At 37.7% G+C, this 19242-nt stretch overlaps 1 protein-coding gene and 1 non-coding gene across 2 annotated transcripts; one reads left to right on the top strand and one right to left on the bottom strand.

Annotated features, from left to right (window-relative positions):
* Positions 1-1009: 1009 nt before the first annotated feature.
* Positions 1010-1081, bottom strand: trnam-cau (transfer RNA methionine (anticodon CAU)). Its single transcript has one exon. It is a non-coding gene; the product is annotated as a tRNA-Met (tRNA).
* A 7033-nt stretch (positions 1082-8114) lies between these two features.
* Positions 8115-15207, top strand: slc3a2a (solute carrier family 3 member 2a). Its single transcript, XM_008435897.2, has 11 exons — positions 8115-8246; positions 9316-9520; positions 9620-9804; positions 11815-11988; positions 12069-12160; positions 12247-12380; positions 13462-13571; positions 13681-13880; positions 14040-14075; positions 14183-14393; positions 14629-15207. Exons 2-11 carry the CDS (start codon positions 9324-9326, stop codon positions 14766-14768), a joined length of 1479 nt encoding a protein of 492 aa, XP_008434119.1. The 5' UTR covers positions 8115-8246; positions 9316-9323; the 3' UTR covers positions 14769-15207.
* The last annotated feature ends 4035 nt before the right edge of the window (positions 15208-19242 follow it).

Genomic DNA, 19242 nt, shown 5'->3' with positions numbered 1-19242 from the left:
GCTCATGTCTTAGTCAGGTCTTCTACATATAATAAATATTGAAACTTTATGAGGTTATTTGTGGTAAAAATCAAGTTTTAGAAAAGGGTTTTGAGGCCTTCCAATTGGGTGTGTTGTTCCAGACAGTGCTACAACACAGACAAATTGTTAAAAGCTGTGATAAAGGAGGCAAAAAATCTACAAATGAAAGGCACTTAGAAAAGCAGATATGAGTTAAGAGGTATTTATTTATTTCTGAGTTAACCAGAAGCAGCGTTCTTAAAAAATAAAAATAATCAAGATCAAGTTTGTGACTATACATAGGAATTGTGATGAAATAAGTGCAAATTAAAATTCAAGAAAGTATATGAGTATATGTAGTTGTAGATATTTAAAACTAACAAAACTAATCCTTCATATGGCTCCACCTCAAACCTCTTCAGATAGTAATGAGAGCTAAGATCCTCTAGGGGGTGCTATACAAAAAGCTATTGTGAAAGCGGAAAGAAAATAGGGGTTGGAAATAAACCTCTTTCTTTTGTTTTTACATTTTCTTAAATTGACTTCAATAATGCTATGTATGAAGGAGGAACCTGAAACAAGAAAACCAGACAGACATGTTGAGGACACTTCACAATACAAAGAGATCAACAACAAATGACTTCAATGCAGTCGTGTAACACCTATTACCATCATTTCCAGTCTTTCCCCTAAAAATAGGAGGTTTATATTTTACAGAATTTAACCGTGTAAATAATGTAAAATATCCTCATTAATAAGGCATTTTTATGAGCGTTTGTTTGCAGCAGACTGCAAGTCAAAGGTCAGTGTTCATCATTGCGTCTGCTGCTCTCATTGCCTGTTAAATTGAAGGGAAAATGTGTAACAGACTCAAATGAGGTAAATATTTAATCTAAAGTTGCCCAGCCATCTGCCTGGTTTAGCATCACTGAATCTCCAGGGACAGAAGGGGAAAGCGACGGAGCTGATTTTCCCGTATGCAGATCCAACGTCGCAAGCTTTCAGAAAATAGCAGAGGATGGTTTCGATCCATCGACCTCTGGGTTATGGGCCCAGCACGCTTCCGCTGCGCCACTCTGCTGCACGTTGGGTTGATGGGGGAGGGAAAAGTGCTTCATCACCGTTGTGTGCTGCTTCACATTCACAGTGAGGGGCTTCTTACGTAACATGGAGCCATTGTTTGCAGCGCAGTTTCACAAAGAGGAGCTCAAAGGAGTTAGGAGGATTTAAGGAGGCTCAACACATGAATACTGAGTAAACCATTTACAGTTAGCAGTCTTACACTGTGTCTTACAAAAGGATTCATGCCCCTTGAACTTTTTTTTAACCTTTGTGGCATTACAACAACAAACTTCAAAGTAGTTTAGTGAGATTTTATCAACAAAACATAGTGCATCCTTTTAACCTGCAGTAACTTATAGCATGTTCTGCTCACTCATCTTTGTAAAATAGCTTCAGGTCAGTAATATTAAATTAGGTTTTGATTCTACATTGACTACTGCTCTGGACTTTGACCAAGTTTTAAAGGATTGAAGACATAACACTCTTTTCAGGACACGTATTCTTGTCCTCGCACTTCACAGTTATTATCTACTTTGAGTTGGCCAACGAGATAAAATCCCAATAAAACACATTCATGTTTGTGGTTGTAGTGTGATGAAATGTGAAAAAGTTTGAGAGGTCTGAATATTTACCTCTTAAATATTAGTATTTTTAAAGGGAATATACAGATGTGGTGACCTAATGTTTTATTTTGAAAACAAATGCATACAAGATCGTTAGAAGAAAAAAACAGATGCTTCAGCTGGGATGTACCGCTATAACCAATGAGAAAATTCAGCTGCAGTAGCCACTGTTCAACCCAAAGAGGGCAGCACCGAGTCAGCTTTAGGCTAAATGCTGTAGAAATAAAAATATTTACATGAAAATGTCTCAATTTGCACCGAAACATTAAGAACCGATTTAGAAAGTTTATCTGAAAAAAAACCCTGTGGGGTTTAGTTGCTCTTTAAACGGTTGTGTTATTAGGGTTCTTATTACAGCTCAACCACAAACAAACAGTAACAATAAAATGCTTCAACCTCTGATTATTTGTGTATTTAATTCAAACAAATCAACATGTACCTTTCAAGTAATGAAGACCTTGATTACACAACTCTATGGGTTAATAAACACCTACAAGATGGAGATCATATCAGTGATACATCAAGAATTGCACAATACCAGTCAAAGTTCAGGACTAAATTATTGAGCACTTCACACCCTGATCTTATTTTAAATCAGAGATATACAGTAATATGGATTGATTAGATCTTAAATGGATCAAAACTCCTAGAAAAGCGAAGCAAGTTTAGAAAATAAACACCTGAGCCTCTGTTCTGTGCTGAGACTGAAGTCGTTCATTGTTTCAGAGCCTGAAATCTGCATGTTGGGTGTCTGAGGGAACATGTTGGGATCCTGAAACAATGAGATGAAAAACACGCATCCTCAGACAGACTGGTCTGAACTGGTCTGGGTTTGTTTTGCTGCGCTCTGCCTTTTTTTTTTTTCCATTGAGCTCACGCCGTCTCGCAAAATAAACTCTCCCACAGGGGATCAGACCTGGATTTATTGTGAGGCTGGATCTCTGCCTGTTTGTGCTTTTTAACCAACTTAAACACTTTCACTGAAAGCTGGAATGAAACACTGCTTACTCTTTCATGTTTATTTTTATCTTTTGTTTACTTTGACATTCAGATTGCACATTTTCATTTCTTTTAGCAGTGGGATATTGTGTCTTTGTTGAAGCTCCGAACCTGAACCAGATGTGTTGTTTATCGAACAAAGACAGCTGAACTGGAGAGAACAGGAATTACTAGCCTGCATGCATTTTTGAGCTCAAAGCTAATAACCTTTAACTCCTTTCTAGTCACAAACAGAAAAAATTGCATTATCTAACAGAGAAAAACTCTGAATGCATAAACTTTGCTCCCTTTCTTGGGTCCAGGGCTCAGACAATATCAGTGGAAACACACACACACACACATACATATATAGATCAGTATTATGTTAACGTTACTAATATTTGCTTACTCCTCAGCTCATAAACATGTTTACATCTCCTTCCTTCAGCTCGTACGCCCTTTCCCCTTATTTCTCTGACTCCTCCTCTCCGTCATACTTCCACTGACACGGCAAATTTTCTCTTCCCCTCGTTTTTTCTACCATGTTTCCTGCTGTTCACTATACTCCTGCCTGGAAAGAGGACTCAAGAGAGTGAAAACGTTAGCATAGCCGGTTAGGTACTTTGTCTCTCGTCCCATGTGCTGCAGATCAACAGCACACTGTGTTCACATCGGGCAGCTCTGTTACAACCTGACTCTGCAAACACGTGAGCGTCACACAGAGATAAAAAGAGAACCAGATGGAGCGGCAAGTGAATACAGAGATGTTGACGACAAGTATCTGACTGTCTGGAGAATCTAATGCGATTATACTGCTAGGATCTGGGGTTTAGGGTTTTGTCTTTTTTATTTAGGTTTTTCTATTAGCTCTGCCTTGTTCCCACTTCAGCTCTTCCTCTAGTTCATTATGGTTTTTTTTTGTTTCTAGTAATTCTTTGTCACTCTAGTTTTACTATGCTTCTTTAGTTCAGTTGTTCTTTAGAGTTAGATTTATTTCCTGTTCCCCTTTGTACTTTCTCTGTGCCACTTTTTCTCTCTCCCTGTCCTCAGTCGGCCTCCTGTTTCCCCCTGTCACACCTACAAGCCGTCAGCCCATCAGCCCAGGTCTTCAGTTCTGCATTCAACCTCCCTGCATTGAAGCACTTCATTCCCAGTCACTCCTCGCCAGATTCTCTCGTCTATTCCCTGCCATCCTTCTGTTGGATTTATAGTTTTTCTTTGGATTCAGTGGTTCATTATTAGTTTTTAGCCCTTGTCATCTTTTTTTTGTCATTAAATATTTTATTCAACTAAATGTTTTCTTGCCTTCTCCATTTGGGTCCATCTTCTAACACGTCAAGATAAATACCCGTTGCACTTTTACATATTTGGTCAGACAATTTTATTGGCATAGTAATAAAAAGGAAGGAAAAAAACATGTTTTTTTAAATATATTTTAAGAAAATATACAGTGTGGCTTGTACCTATGTACTATAATCTCTGACTGATTTATTCTAACTCATGATATGCTTTGATTTTAGCTTCTCCATTGCAGTTCTGGTTGTATGTGTGGAAATGCATCTATGAGTGAGTTAGTATTATACTTACAATTTTTAGTATATTAGTTGAAAGTGTGAAGATGTACCAGGACATGTATATAAATTAGAAGGTTGCATGGTTGTTTATAAATGTATTTTTATTGTATCTTGATTGAGGTTGCAAGGTTGAACACACAAATATTTAGGCAGAAATACTCTTCTGTATTCTTACTTTATTTTGATTTATAAATTGTATGTACTTTAATGCATAGAAATCCCCAACCAGGGGGTGGAGTTGTGCTCTTTATGCAACCCATAAGTTACGGACTTGTTCTGTTCTATGTTTGTGTGCATTGTCCCTGTCAAATAAACTAACAAATGAAGAATATTCAGGGTCATTGTCCTGCTTGAAGGCGAACCTCCACCTCAGTCTCAAGTCTTCTGCAGACTCCAACACGTTTCCTTTCAGGAATTTCCTATATTTAGCTCAGGCACTCTTCCCACTAAGTCTCACCAGCTTCCCTGTAATGCTATCGTCGTGTCTCTCTGTCGGGATGAACAGTCTGGTTGCTCAATATAAATTCAACTTCTTCCAGCATTTTTTAAACAGCGGCTTTTTTCTTCTCTTGTCTGCATAAAGGTCAGATTTGTAGAGCACACAACTAATGTTTGCCCTGTCAACAGACTCTCAGCTGAGCTAGTGATCTCTGCATCTCCTCCAGAGTTACTATTGGTCTGCTTCTGATAGGTGGTTGGTTTGTAGGTGGTTTTTTGGTCTTTATGATGCTTTACATTAATTTATTTTCCCTCTGAACCTCTGAAGCTTTTACAGATGAGTCAGGTTTTTACCATTATGCTGATGTCTGAAGGTGGATCTTCCTCATTTCCACTGAGTGGTTCGCCACTGGTGACACTATATCCCCTTCTTGAATGTCAAGTCTCACTCCAGCCAGATAATGTCTAGTTCGGTTCTAGCCAAGTTGAGTGTCTCCACTGGATGTGTGTTCTTCACCATGTGGACATGAGCGGGTTAGTTTCTCTGAAATCTCTTGGTATGTTCAGTGCGGGTTGCCCAGTCTGACTGACGCTGAACAGCCAATGAATGCAGTGTCCTGCCAATCAAATCACTTATACGCAACACCCGGCTTGTACCATCTCTGAGGCGGTTCCAAAACAATGGGGAGGAACTATAGGATCTGCAGACAAATCTGGGAAAGAACCAAACAAAAGCAACGCCTGTAGACAGGGGTTTATTTTATCAAATTCAGGACATTTCCCCTGCCAATTGGACTCACTGGGCAGGTGATGTGGCGTCATGCTAGCCAACGACAATCGTACCTGCGGTGGCGCAGTAGTATGTCTCGCGCTTGTTGCAAGCAGTGACGTTTTTCTGCTCCACTATCAGTGGACTGTAATATGAGACGGGAGTAGCTCCACCCTAACCGTATTGTACCATTGTCCATTGACCTCCAACTGAAGGAGGTTCAGGAATGGTGTGGTACGGGTCGGTTGTGGGTCGATTTTACACTGGAAGTGGACAAAGTGTTGTGTAGAACCATACCAATCAGTAAAAATGAGGCATAAGTTACAATAGATTTTATATGAGGGCATCAGAGTAAAGATGGTTGAACACATTTCACCCTTTTCAAATGTTTGTTTTTAGAAACTGTTAACCATGTATCATTTTTTTTCCACTATTCTTTTAATCTACTACTTTCTGTTGGTCTATTACGGATCATCCCGATAAACCAACCAAAGACGGACAAATTAGAAGGGTGTGGAAACTTTTGGGAAGCAATGGGGGTGGCTGTGACATTTGCTCCGGGTCAAGTGACATTTGCCCTGGGTCAATTCCTACATTTCTGCAGCTCAATGGGATTGTGAGACACTCTCCGAGGTCTGGCCCAATAACTGAGGCTAAAAGTTGCTGTGTCACAGTGTCCGAAATAGACAGGTGCAGGTTTTAGGCCAAGACCTAAATAGACAGACTGACACTGTGGTGAATGAGAAGCTGGAGTACAACTTTATATTTTTATACCTCATGAATATATGGGTCAGCTCTGATTTATGTGACCTATAATATTACAGTGAAAGAGTGAAAAGAATCTGGAGCAAATCAGACTCTTCAAACGTCACTAAGATGTGTTTTTATTTTATTTTATTTATTTCAATCTACAAAAACACATGAACAGAGCAAGCGCTTACATGCAGAGGTGCGGTCATGCAGAGGTGAGAGCAGAGTAGCTAAGCTGGTTCCTGTCGTTATCTGCGGCTTCACAAAGTTGTTGACTTGTTTTTAAATTGTAGAGACTGACTCAGAAATAACAGCCTGAGTGGTTAGGTACAGATCAAATACATAGTGTGAAGCAATAACGAGCTTGTGTTACAAAGAAACTGCCAAAAGAATGCCTGTTTCTCATCTACAAACCCCACACCTGATGGTAATAATTTAAATGATTGTTGAGTTAAAAGCTTTGCTCAACGTGATTGTTGCATGTAATGAAGCTCTCCAAATATTCAGGCAACAGCCTTGTGCTGTAAACAAAGCAAATAGCACTGGAGGCCCCAATGGATTGCGAGCATGAAACTGTTGGGAGGTTTTTTCTGAGAACTATGTTGTTCAGTGAAGGTCAGCAGCAGCTGGGAAATGTGTCAGAGCAGCAGCAGCCGCAGGAGGAGGATGTTGTTTTTCAGATCAGATCATTTAAATCAACTATAACGTAATTATGACTTCAGTCATCAGCGAAAATCAGATCAAATTAAAACAGAAGGGTTCACACCAAAACAAAACAACAGCAAGGTGAAACGCAGACATTTGAGAGATCAAAGAGGTGTTTTTATGCCTTTACCGAGAAAAGTCTTTGTGTAAATCCCGTCCATTGTTAGGAGACAGGAAAATAAACTATAAACAGAAAACATGGCAGGTTTACATAAGCCTACAGCGTCTGTAGAAAGAAAGAATCCCCTGTTACATTTCCTAGTCTCCATTTGTAAATACAATCAGTGCCTTGCAAATATTGAACTTCTTTTGTACCCAAAGAAATCACTTGATTTTACTGGGATTAAACAGAAAAATTGAAACATAGATTTTTTACAAATACAACCTGACAACTCAAGTGCGTTTGCTTGAAAACTTCTTATTCAAGCAATAAGGAGTATTCCTTATTACTCCTTTACTATACTCAAATTAAGACAGTACTTTATAGATGCAAGTATTTTCACATCAAGACATTTACATTTTACCTGTCTGTCTCTGCAAAAGAGTTTAAGGTCAGTGTGTCAGGGATTCCCCTTTACATTCAGGTTTAGACTTTAACTAGGCCATCTAAATATGTAATCCTGCTTTAAAGTTAGGGTTGGAACCTCACTTTATTCACTGATCTTCTAGAGAAGGTTAATAAATTACACAAAACTGGATTCTTCTTTGAGGGTTCATTGCTTTGGATTTTATTCAGGGGTATCAAACCAGGTAAGGGAGACTACAAAAGAACAATTTTCAGTTGGTTAAAAGTTGGAAGGCACATGTGCCTTGTTAATCACAGAAGAAGGGACCATTTTAGGACAGATGATGATTTAATTAAACCTGTGAGTAACAGACAGGTCAATCATTTAAAGATCAAAGGTTTGACGTCTAAATCAATCATCATGGCTAATTATACTAATGATATAATCAATTATGTGCCTAATTTAACTGATTTCTCTATTTCAGAGAAATAAGGAACATTTCGATTAAATATATCTTCAAAAAGTACATTTTGTACTTTCTTTACTTTTTATCAAAAGAGGAAACATCAGCGAGGATTTAAAACTAACTACTATCACATTATATTTGACTGCAACGACGTGGAGGCTAAAAACTATATTTGTATGTAGTTTAGTAAAATATGCCATATTTGTCCTCGTGGCCGAAGAGAGAGAGTAAAGCAAACGGATTGGTTGATTTCTCAGTGGGCGGGACTAATACTGGGCTACAAATGCACTCCAACCGGCTTTTCAACAGAGATCAGAGGAGACGCCATTCAAAGTGGGTCAATAGACTCGACGGATATTTAACTGCTTTTAACAGGTAAGCCTAAATTTATTTTGTGGGATTTTCCTCTTCCCTGGGAACCGTGTAGTTAGCTTACATTTCAGATATAATATTACGGAGTCTCGAGAGGAAATGGAAGGTGGACTTCCATTGTGGACTGGCTCCTGCTCCTGACGTAGATGGATTTTATCCTCCAAGAAGACAAAAGCTAGAATATTACAACTTTATTTTTTTCTTGGTCTAATTTCTCATTTGTACTTTGAGTTATCAATATAAAACATGAAGTGGTTTTCGCTTTCCCCCCCCCGTCCCGGTTAATCTGTATTTGTAGTTCAGGAGCGATTAAAGTGAATAAACTTATCAAATGCTGGTTAGAACCACTTCCGGTTCAACAAATTAAGACGCACGAGGTTTTAGGTTGACTATTTTAGACTGCAACGCTCATGAGGAGTTGCGAGAATTGATATTGTTTTCATTCTCTAGATAAAGGAGGTATCATATTGTGGCGTTTTAGAATTTGATTTAAATTTTTAAATAAAAAAAATATTCTCGTTCTTTTATTGTGAAATTTACAATTTCGGCTTAGTCTGCAACTAAAAGGGATGATTTCGTCAGACACTGTTGAACGCGGAAATAGGATTATAATCTTTAGCAAATGAAAAGCGGTCCAAATCTACAATAATTTAAAAAAAAAAAATCTCCATTGTTGTAGATCAAAATTTTAAAATCACATTAAGATTAATATAATTGCAACTTCGATCTATGTATGAAAACCTTAAATTTATGTTAAGTATATGTAGAACTACTAACATTTATATGTTGGTACTTTTTTATGACTTCGTGACTTTATGACTAGTGACATTTTAAGATTTAAAAACTTTTGATGTATATTAAAATATCCTTTTAGTCTAATTTGCAGTTCTTTATACATTTTAGTAGCCTTCATCAACATTTACTTTACTCCCCTGGCCTGCAGTTTGCTTTTTAATGTGAAACCTGAGTAAACTGGAACTGATAAAAATCAAATATTCATTTGCACCTTGTCAAACGCTGTAGAGGAGACCATAAATCAACTTGACAGGCTCATTATTTGATCGTAAATCAGATCCAACCATGAGTAAGGACACCGAGATCGACTTGGAGGAGGTGAAGCTGAACACGGTGGACCAGGAGAAGCAGCCTATGGCCGGAGACCATCCTTCCCCTACTGGAGAGAAGAACGGCAGCGTGAAGCTGAAGATCCCTGATGAGGATGTAACGTTCACCGGCCTCTCCAAGGAGGAGCTGATGAAGGTGGCTGGCACCCCAGGGTAAGAGCCGACAAAATACAACTTTGTCATTATCTATCGGCATCTGTAGGTTATTATTTAAACATTCCCCAAACCTTGCATGTATGTTTTAACATGCAGGTGGGTGAGAACTCGCTTGGCGCTGCTGGTTCTGTTCTGGCTGGGCTGGGTCGGCATGCTGGCCGGCGCCATAGTGATCATTGTCCAGGCTCCTCGCTGCAAACCCATCCCTGAGATGCACTGGTGGAATGAAGGGCCTCTGTACCAGATCCCCAACCTTCATGCTTTCTCCAATGGACTGAAAGGTAAAATGTTTTTGGAGATTAGAAAAAAATCTTTAGCTTTGATTACTGTGTTGAAGCACAAAAACAAGACTTAAATCAGGGGTGCTGATTTTATGCGACCCCCAACTGCGCAGGTGGTTCATGCAAATGGAGACTTTTTATTTGTAATTAACCAATATAACTTTCTAACTTTCCATTTCTAACAATGGAAAATGTTAGATTCACTCAGTTTCTTTACTCCAAAGCCCCTAGAGCCTCGTTTATCCAGAGACATTTTACTGAAAAGCCGACTTTTCTCGACCCAAATCAGCTTTTATTTCATTATTTTATTTGGCTAATCGTAGCAAGCATTTTGAAAAGTCACACAAATTTTAATAAAACTGAATAATTTGCTCAAGTGAACAAACTTATTATTCAGTTGTAAGAGAACAAATTGTTCATTTGAACAAAGGGAACAATTTGTTACTTTAGCTGTAACAAATTGTTCTTTTTAAAAGAATTTAAAAACTAGATACTTTTTAAAATTTGGATCTACACTAAATACAATTAATTTTGTACCAAAAATTGGACTACATTGTTTGCTTTTTTAGTTCTTTTTTTTAACTCTCTTGCCTTAAATGTTCCAGCTGATTCACATGAGTGTAGTCTTGTGATGAAGTTTTGCTTAGTTGGATAAGAAACTGCTGACTTGGCTGGGACTGTGCGACTAAAGGCCAAAGGGACGTAGAACACGACTGAGTCACTTCTTTCATATCTCATTCAGATTAAAGTCGTACAGAGTTACTCTTAACTACCAACTGAACTTTTATTTTATTTTATATTTTTTAATGCATTCATTAAAATGCTTCAAGCGGCTCCAATTTTCTTTGGAGACGGGTCAAAAGGACAGAACGTCCTGCACTTGCTGCAAATTAGTGGGGGACACACTCTGGTTTCCAGCTGGCTTTGGGAGGAATTCCAGAAACCACATGTGACTTTATTGTTCTCGCATAGAGACCCCGCTTGTGCTCAGACTTCACATGGCTGGCACAGGGTGTGGATGTGGTTGTTCACACACTCCTGTCTTGGGTCGGTACTTGTCTGTTATTTCACACCTTTTGTTTCCCCCCCCCCCCTTTTTCTTTTGTTTCTCCTAAAGTGTGTCCTTCAGATCTCCGCAACTCACGGTTTGTACAGGTGCTTGAACTGCACAGTAACTGAAATAAAGATTCTTATTTGTTTTCAAATTCAAAAACACTATTGATCCCAAAGGGAAATTATGATAAAGTTATTGAAATTGGGGGATGTGTCATTAAATTAGTGTTTTGTTGTTGGACTGGTCAGGAGTATGAAAAATGTTTCCTAAATGTAATCTTTTATTTTATTAGCAATAAATAACAATATGTATATCGCAATAGACACGTGATTAATATCTATAAATAAAGCTCCTGGTAGAAAATTTATGGTATTATGGGGGATATAAGCAGAGGAAAAATGTTCACCTCTCGGCAAGCTAAACGAGATTAACTCTCTGGTTACCTAGCAACAACCTGCTGAGTAACTTGTGGTTACCTAGCAACGACCTGCTGAGTAACTTGTGGTTACCTAGCAACGACCTGCTGAGTAACTGATGCAGCAGTTTGCTCCTCATAACTGCTCAAAAGTGGGGGGAAAAAAAACGCAGAGTCAAAATTGTGGTAAAACGGGGAAATGTCACGTCACCAGTTTGGCACCATTTCAGTTATTTAAAACGATAAATATTGATCTATCAACTGATGTGAAATGCTTGTATTGTGATGCGTTTTTCAGCCATCCTGTCCAGATCTAATTACAGTAATAATGAAATGGTTAATTGAAACAGCCTTTTTTTTTACCTCAAAACTGGTGTAAGATTTTGAAAACTTGCCTTCAAACTGCCTGAATTTTACTGTGGGAAAAGTGTACAAACTTTGACAAATGTGTTATTTTTCACACGCATGTTCTAGGTTCTGTACTGGTGTGAAATTCAAACTGCAGATTTATTTTATGGGCCTGTATTCTGTCCTCTGCCAGGTCTTGAGGGGAAGTTGGACCAGCTGAACCAGTTAAAGGTCAAAGGTGTGGTTCTTGGTCCTCTTCACGTCGTCCAGAAGGACCAGCCAAACACCCTGGATCTTAAAAAGATCCGCATAGACCATGGAACGATGGAAGAGCTGGAGGCTGTGCTGCTGAAGGCTAAAAAGAAAGGTAGCTTATTTTATTCACATAAAGGCTCAAAATTAAAATTGTTCAGTTATTTAGTTTGGCGTTTCCTGTTTCTTTTTAAGGTATTTCTGTGATTGTTGACCTGACTCCAAACTACGAGGGCGCTAATCCATGGTTTTCTGCCGAAGCCGATGAGATGGTGGAGAAAGTCAGGGTGAGCCAGTGTTTACGTTTGTCTGAATTTCACGTGCTTTCTTCAGCGGCTCTGTACCAACCTGATGCGCTTCTGCTCTCTTCCAGGAGGCAGCAGAGCACTGGATAAATCTGGGTGTTGATGGCATCAAGGTGTCAGACCTAAAGTTTGCCTCTGGCTTCAACGAGTGGCAAACACTGAGGACTGCCGTCCAGGGCAACCGCACTGTCGGCAAAGTGAGGTGACTGAATCCGTTTTCTGACCTCTGAGAAACTAGATTTAGGGGAGAAAAAGCGAGATTAATTTGACAGTCGGGTTATTTTTCCATGAATTTGATCTCAAAACTCTCAAAAATATCAGCTGATTTGTTGCAAAGACATTCCAGTGGGAGGTATTAAGTGGAGAAAAGTCGGCAAGAAAACGAGTAGATAAGTGTCTTTTTTTTTTTTTTTTTTTTTGTCATGGTAGAGTGACCCCTGGTGGTGAAGTTTTATCATGACCTTTTAAAATCGCATAATGTTAACTAGACTGTCTCTAGACCTCATTTTAAACCTGAAATGCATCCTAAATTTTCAGTAGGTCTTTAAATTTGATTCCAGTTTATTCTAAGTTTTTGACTTGTATTTTCTTCTGCACTGACAATCAGATAAAAGTTAATCTTTTGCAAAGGCAACAAAAACATCACCTGTTAGCAGCCCCCTGTTTATATTTTATTTTTGGTGTTTCTTTCTGTGCCTTCCTGTCTCCCCCTAAACATTTGTCATTTGTGGCAGAAGTAAGAGTGTTGCGCAACACAATCAACAATGCACTAGATACTAAAGCATAACTTCACAAAGCTTCAAGGGAGATATTTTGCCTTGAGAAATTTTAAAAACGTAGGTCTTTGAGTCATTTGATGAATTGTTGCAGCCCATCATGAAAACAAATTTTGTTGGATTATAAATTTTCCCAGAAGTCATTGCGATAAACAATATTGTTTTGAGACCATTTTTCAAGTAATATGATGGCAATGATAAATTATAATGAACGTTTAACACTGGAACTGGAAGACGTTTTAAATATCCAAAACAGATGTAAAACAAAATTAGTTATGAAGTCTCTAATTAAAATCGTTCTTCAGTTGAGACTAAAACACCAGACTGAAAACTCTCGTCTTCCAGTTCTTGGTAGAAAGAAAAGCCATAAATCTTTCAAATGGAAATTGAGCTCATGGAATTAATTTATTGCTTAGGCCTAATTTATTTGTGGCGGTGCAGCTACAGTGGAAAGCTCTGCCTTGATTTTTCCTTGTTTAGTGACTGACGTAGCATTCTTCCCCTCAGTGCGCTGATGGGTGCGGTAGAAGGGGCTCCAGTAGGTGAGGTGCTCCACCTGATCAACACCACTGGTGTGGACATTATTCTGCCCAACCTCCTCGGCTCGAGTGACAATGGTGGGTTTAGCCTGTTTGAGCTAAGAACTTTCCCTGTTTTTTTTGTTTTTGTTTGGAGTTTTGATGCATTTTGTGCATTTTTTTTTTTCTCTCCCCTGTGGATTTGCAGGTGTGGAGCGCATCAAAACTGTGGACGTCCTCCACTCTGAGCAGAGCAATGTGGGCTGGGGTCTTGGTGCCAGCAAACTGGAACCTCTGTCTAAAGTGGCAACGTCCTCAGACCTGCAGCATCTCTACCAGCTGCTGCTCTTCACTTTGCCTGGAATACCGGTGTTTACCTACGGAGACGAAATTGGCCTTCAAGGAAATGTAAGCCCCAACCTGACAATGTGTTGAAATGTTCAAACGACGTTCCTGTAATTGACTCTGATCACTAATCTGCATTTTGTGTCTGAAAACTTTTCTTGCCATTTATGAAATGCATCAAATCTTGGATTTCAACATGAAAAAAAACCTTCCAATTTTCAGGGTTCTGGAAGGCTCAACATGGTTTGGGAATTGGATGTAAGTATTCAGTCAGTTATGACTTTTTTTTTTTTTTTTCTAAAGGACCTTAATTTGCAGTCTAGCAGCTTCTTGTTTTTAAACATCCTTACATCTCTGGTATGCAGGCTAACCAGACGGAAAGCAGGTCATGGTTCAAATCCCTCAGTGACCTCCGAGGAAAGGAGCGCTCGCTGCTTCACGGCGACTATTATCCACTCAACTCCTCTGCCACATCCCTCGCCTTCCTTCGAGTGTGGGACCAGAGCGAAAGATACATAACCGCAGTTAACTGGGGAGAGAAACCAGCAGAACTAAAACTTACACTTCCTCCTACAGGTGAGCTGGTGGTCAAATATTATGCAGAAAAACAGTCATGTAAATTACAGTGAAGAGGATTGGAGCAACTGGGGAATAAAATTGTCATTTTATTTTTTTTTCCCCCTCAAAATTCCAACTTACTATTTTGAGATTAATAGTAAATCTCTTTTTTTCTTCTTCTTCTTCTTATTGTTTAATATTGGTTGTATTAAAGCTTTTTTTTTTTTTTTTTTTTTTTTTTTTGCTCCTGCAGAAGGTGTAACTTTGCCAGACACAGCGGTAGTGAAGATATCGACAGATGAAAATCTGGCAGTGCAGTCGACTGTCAGCCTGAAGAAATTCACTCTAGGACCTGAAAAAGCAGTGATCCTGCAGTTCCCCTTCACAGGCTGAAGATGGCGCCAAACCTACAGCAAAGTTGTCTGCAGATCAGATTTATTTTGTAGAAGCTAAAGTCAGCAGTGCTAAATCTTAGGAGTTGGATGAAACATTATAAAAATTCAGGATTTGTATTTTGCTACCATAACAGATCATTAGTTTGGTCAGAATGTGTTTGGAGGAAAGCAGTTGCCAGTTTTAGCTTTTTTTTTCTTTTTTTTTTTTTTAAATGTCTTTTGTTCAAAAACAAAATGCTTTTTAACGTTAACTTTTTGTTCAGATGTGCAAGACATTCCATCTGTGTATTTTGAGCATTCCTTTGTTTTTGTTTTTAAACCAGTGTTTTAGTGAATGTTCCAGCTCTTTATTTTTTTGGATGCAGACACATGTAACTGAAGCTTGTGGAAACAAAGTTAAAGAAATGAGTAAACTGGTCTGTGCCGACTCTTGCGTAGTACGCTTTTTGTTTGTTTTTTGCAACACCACTTATGAAAGTTGTCTTTTTATCTAAGCCAAAGATAATATCAAAATGTTTTTCAGCTTATACAGGTGTGTGAAACTGTGTCACAGATGTTGAGGGGAAGCGTGTCTTCATTCTCACCAACATAATTTAGATTTTACGACACTGATGCAAACGTAGCTCACTTTCTATAGCGTTTAAGTGTTTGAAACACCTGGCAGCGGCTCTAAAATGACTTATGTAAAACTACTTCAAATTTGGGTAAGTTTGTCTAACTCTGCTTTGCTATGACCATAAAACGGAGGTGGAAATTTAAACGACCGGAGGTTTCAGTGTTATGGCTGACATCAACTCTGAATAAACCACATAAATTCAGAAATTACAGGGACTGAACTCAGACAAAACTACATCTGTAAGTGAGAGCTTGTGATGACTCCATTCACGTTTAATCTTTGTTTAGAAATGTAGGGTCTTCTGTTTGGACAAAAAAAAATATGTGATGAGGTGAAGCAAATCATTTAGTTTGGTAAAAATCTCTACAATTGGCATGTTTGGTTTGAAGTATTGAACTTTGGAGAACGATGAAGTGAACAAGGACTGCATTGCTGTTGTGGTGCTGCACCTTTGGGGGAGGGGGGGAAAAAGCCTTCGTGGCCACACACACACACACATATATATATATATATATATATATATATATATAGAAACTTTACTAATGTGTCTTGGTGACGCATCAGAATTAATCCCTAAATATTTATTTATATACTTAACACTTTGTGTAATGGCATTGAATTAATATTTAAACCATAGTGTGTATTAAAAGAAAAATGTTCCAGTTTTTACAAATACTTATCTATTAAATTAAAATGATCAAGTCTTGCTATGTTTATAGAGTAGGTCATTTTATTTTTAACATGTTTTATGTACCTAACAATTGCTTTGAACAAAGGCTGCAATACCAATGTCCTATTTATACTAAAGCCGCTGTAGTTTTCTCTTCACATTAAAGTGTCTGACTTGATGTTAAAATTCCAGTTTATCATTAGCCTTAAATTTTATCAATGTAACTATAAACAAACACCATCTTTGTTATATATTTATAGAGTCCAGTTTGTTTCATTTTGAACAGAAATGACAAGACAACCCAAAGATTTATCAAATTATTTGTACGACTGTTATTATCTAACAGATTAGCCGAGAACAAAAGGTTCACGGCCGCTGATACCATCACTGTGCAGCATTTTGACAAAATGCATCGCCGCTTTCGCCTTTCATCTACCGTCATTGTTGTTTTTACATGTTTTTAATTTATTTTTTTTTAAGAAACAATAAAACTGTTTTGGTGACTCCATGGAAATGATAGCATTACAGCCAAAGCATTTTAAATAATATAAAAAATGATTAATTAGCCGCTAATTTGACTGCAGTGATGACAATGGTACTTGGAGCAACTACTGATGTGTGCGGCTTTAGTTTAACAACGTTAGCTTAAATAAAAATACATTTATTAAAAAAAATCTGAATGAAAATCCTGAGTCACTCACTATACATTTAAAGGTCTGAATTAGAAACTATTTATTCAAGTGACCATTTTTCCATGTTGCATAAAGAGCACTTTAGCTGCAAAACTAGGAAACAAAAATAAAACAAAAGAAATAAGGTGCAACAAAAATAGAGTAGATGGTCACCAATACATCACCATTTATCATTTACCAATATATCAACCCAATATAAACAGTTGAAACCAGGTTTTAACCTGAACTGTATAAATGTTTAAACTTTCTCTTCTCAACTCTGACATTAAATCACACATCATTTTTCCTATTTTAGATCAGTAAGGATGACCAGAGTTATTTCTATTAGCTAAATCCCAGAATGACGAGATTTAGTGTTATTTTTCTCTTCAAATTCAGGTTTGAAACTTCTGAAGGAAACACCTTAAACACTGCTTATTCAAGTGATCATTTAGGAAAAAAATACGTCAAGATATTAACAAGACAACCGTTGACCTCAACTAGCCTGGTTCATCATTGGGTACAACTTGGTCTACGTTCATCGGCTCAAACAATTACAATCATGTATAAAGACTTTTAAGGAAATAAAGACTTTATAGCAGTATTAAGTGACAGGAGAAAGAACTGGTGCATTTTCAGAAAAAAATAGATGGCATAACCTTATGTAGAAATACTGAAGCACCATCAAGGTGCCCAAAATTGGTCTTCCAAATGGATAATGACCATAAGTGCACAGCTAAATTACGGTTTAAGGACAACAAAGGCGGTGTCTTGGATCAGCCATTACAAAGGACCAATCTGGAATCACAGAAAATATGACGGCACATCTGAAAAAGTGTGCAAGCAGGGCTTACAACACTGATTCAACGACAGCACTTCTGTCAGGAGGAATGGGCCAAATTTCCAGCAAACTGCTGTAAGAAGCCAGTGGAGAAAACCCATAATATCATACAGTTTAAAAGCTTATCTTACAAAATACTAAGGAAATGCATGTAAACATCTGGATCAGAATTAAAAATAACTCTTTTTCATTATTTTGGCATTTAGTAAATATAAATAAATTTGATCATCATTACTGACCTAAAATAGTAAATTTAATTTCTTTCAGTGAGGGAAAAATGTTATTTGTAAGTAAATATCAAGTTTCAACTGTAAATCTGCCTCAGACTTAAAGACGAATATCTGAGAAAGAGTCTAGTTCACTTACTTTTGATAAACAACCAAATACTTCATTTTCAGTAAATTAGCCGTATGACTGACGTGTTTGTCTAAAGCGTTGATTTTGTTTTTTCGGTCACACTGATAGCTAACATAACCACCACAGTACAGCATCTTTGAGCACAGCGTTTGTGGTTTTCTCTGTACATCAGCAAGCAACAACGTTCGTGTTCTTTCTGAAAGAAACTCGGCAAAACTGTGCATTGATGACTCCTGGGAAAATAGTCTTATATTAAACATATCTTAAAGATTAGTGGTTAACTTATAACTGTAATACAGTATCATAAAACCACAACATCAACCGTAGTGTATGTTAACAATCATCCTTGCAGAAACCATTACAACTTAATGTTAAAGAGTTAAAATGAGTTAGTTTATTCACCATAAGTACATTTCTTAACAAAAACAAATAAAATGTTTGCTTAATATATGTTTGATTTTACAAAACCAAATACTTTGAAACTGCATGTAAGTATTACTGGCAACAAGTGCTTGTTAAATCAGTAGAAAAACCACTTAAATTTAGGTTTAGTCTTTTTTCTTGTCCAATTAGCAAGAATAGTTTAGATTTAAATCTTGAAAGTACATTTTTCAAGATTTAAAGGTACTTGAAAGTTTAGTAGTACAAAAAGCAAATGGTTATAAGCTACTGAAACACCTAATGAAATGTTATTAATAAAGCAATATATATTTTAACCTTACCTAATTTTACTGGAAACAGACAAAATAATATTGAACTTAATGAAATAAGGCATTTCAACACAGTAAAAATGTCAGTCAAGATATATTCCTCTTCTTAAAAAATTATCCTCATCACAACCAAAAAAAAAAAAAAAAAACACTGTACTAATCCACATTTGATAAAAATGTCAAAGTGTTCATCTAACAGGTGAGACATAACTCAGCACGGTTTCGGGGTCTGATACAATACGGTGCCGCTGTTTTACTGTGGTATCACAGGGGAGGTTTGAAGTCGGCGATACCGGGAATCAGAGCCTGTCTCGGCACCTCTGAGTTCACCCCACGCCGCTGCGAAACCAAACCACCGCCGTGCACACTCATGACTGACTCTCAGTCTGAGTCTGACAGCCTGATACGCTACCACCTTTTACATCACAGAAACATGAAGATGCATGACCTTTCTTCAGCTTTCATGGAACACACAACACATAGAAACTATAGAATAAGGGAATGCAATGTCCACTAGGAGTCCCTTCACACTGAGAATATCAATATGAAGTCATTTTAAGCAGTTACTTAAGATATAAACACAACATATGCTCAAAAGATTCAGCCT

The sequence above is a fragment of the Poecilia reticulata genome, chromosome 18, assembly GCF_904066995.2.
Source record: "Poecilia reticulata chromosome 18, P_reticulata-male-v2, whole genome shotgun sequence".
Classification (NCBI taxonomy): domain Eukaryota; kingdom Metazoa; phylum Chordata; class Actinopteri; order Cyprinodontiformes; family Poeciliidae; genus Poecilia; species Poecilia reticulata.
The sequence above is the reverse complement of the archived record's forward strand: the minus strand, read 5'-3'. Positions and strand labels throughout refer to the sequence as shown.

Coding starts and splice junctions, on each gene's coding strand:
- slc3a2a (XM_008435897.2), top strand. CDS start 9,324: ATGAGTAAGGACACCGAGATCGACTTGGAGGAGGTGAAGCTGAACACG. Junction 9,521..9,619: donor AAGGTGGCTGGCACCCCAGG/GTAAGAGCCGAC, acceptor TTTAACATGCAG/GTGGGTGAGAACTCGCTTGG. Junction 12,161..12,246: donor AGATGGTGGAGAAAGTCAGG/GTGAGCCAGTGT, acceptor GCTCTCTTCCAG/GAGGCAGCAGAGCACTGGAT.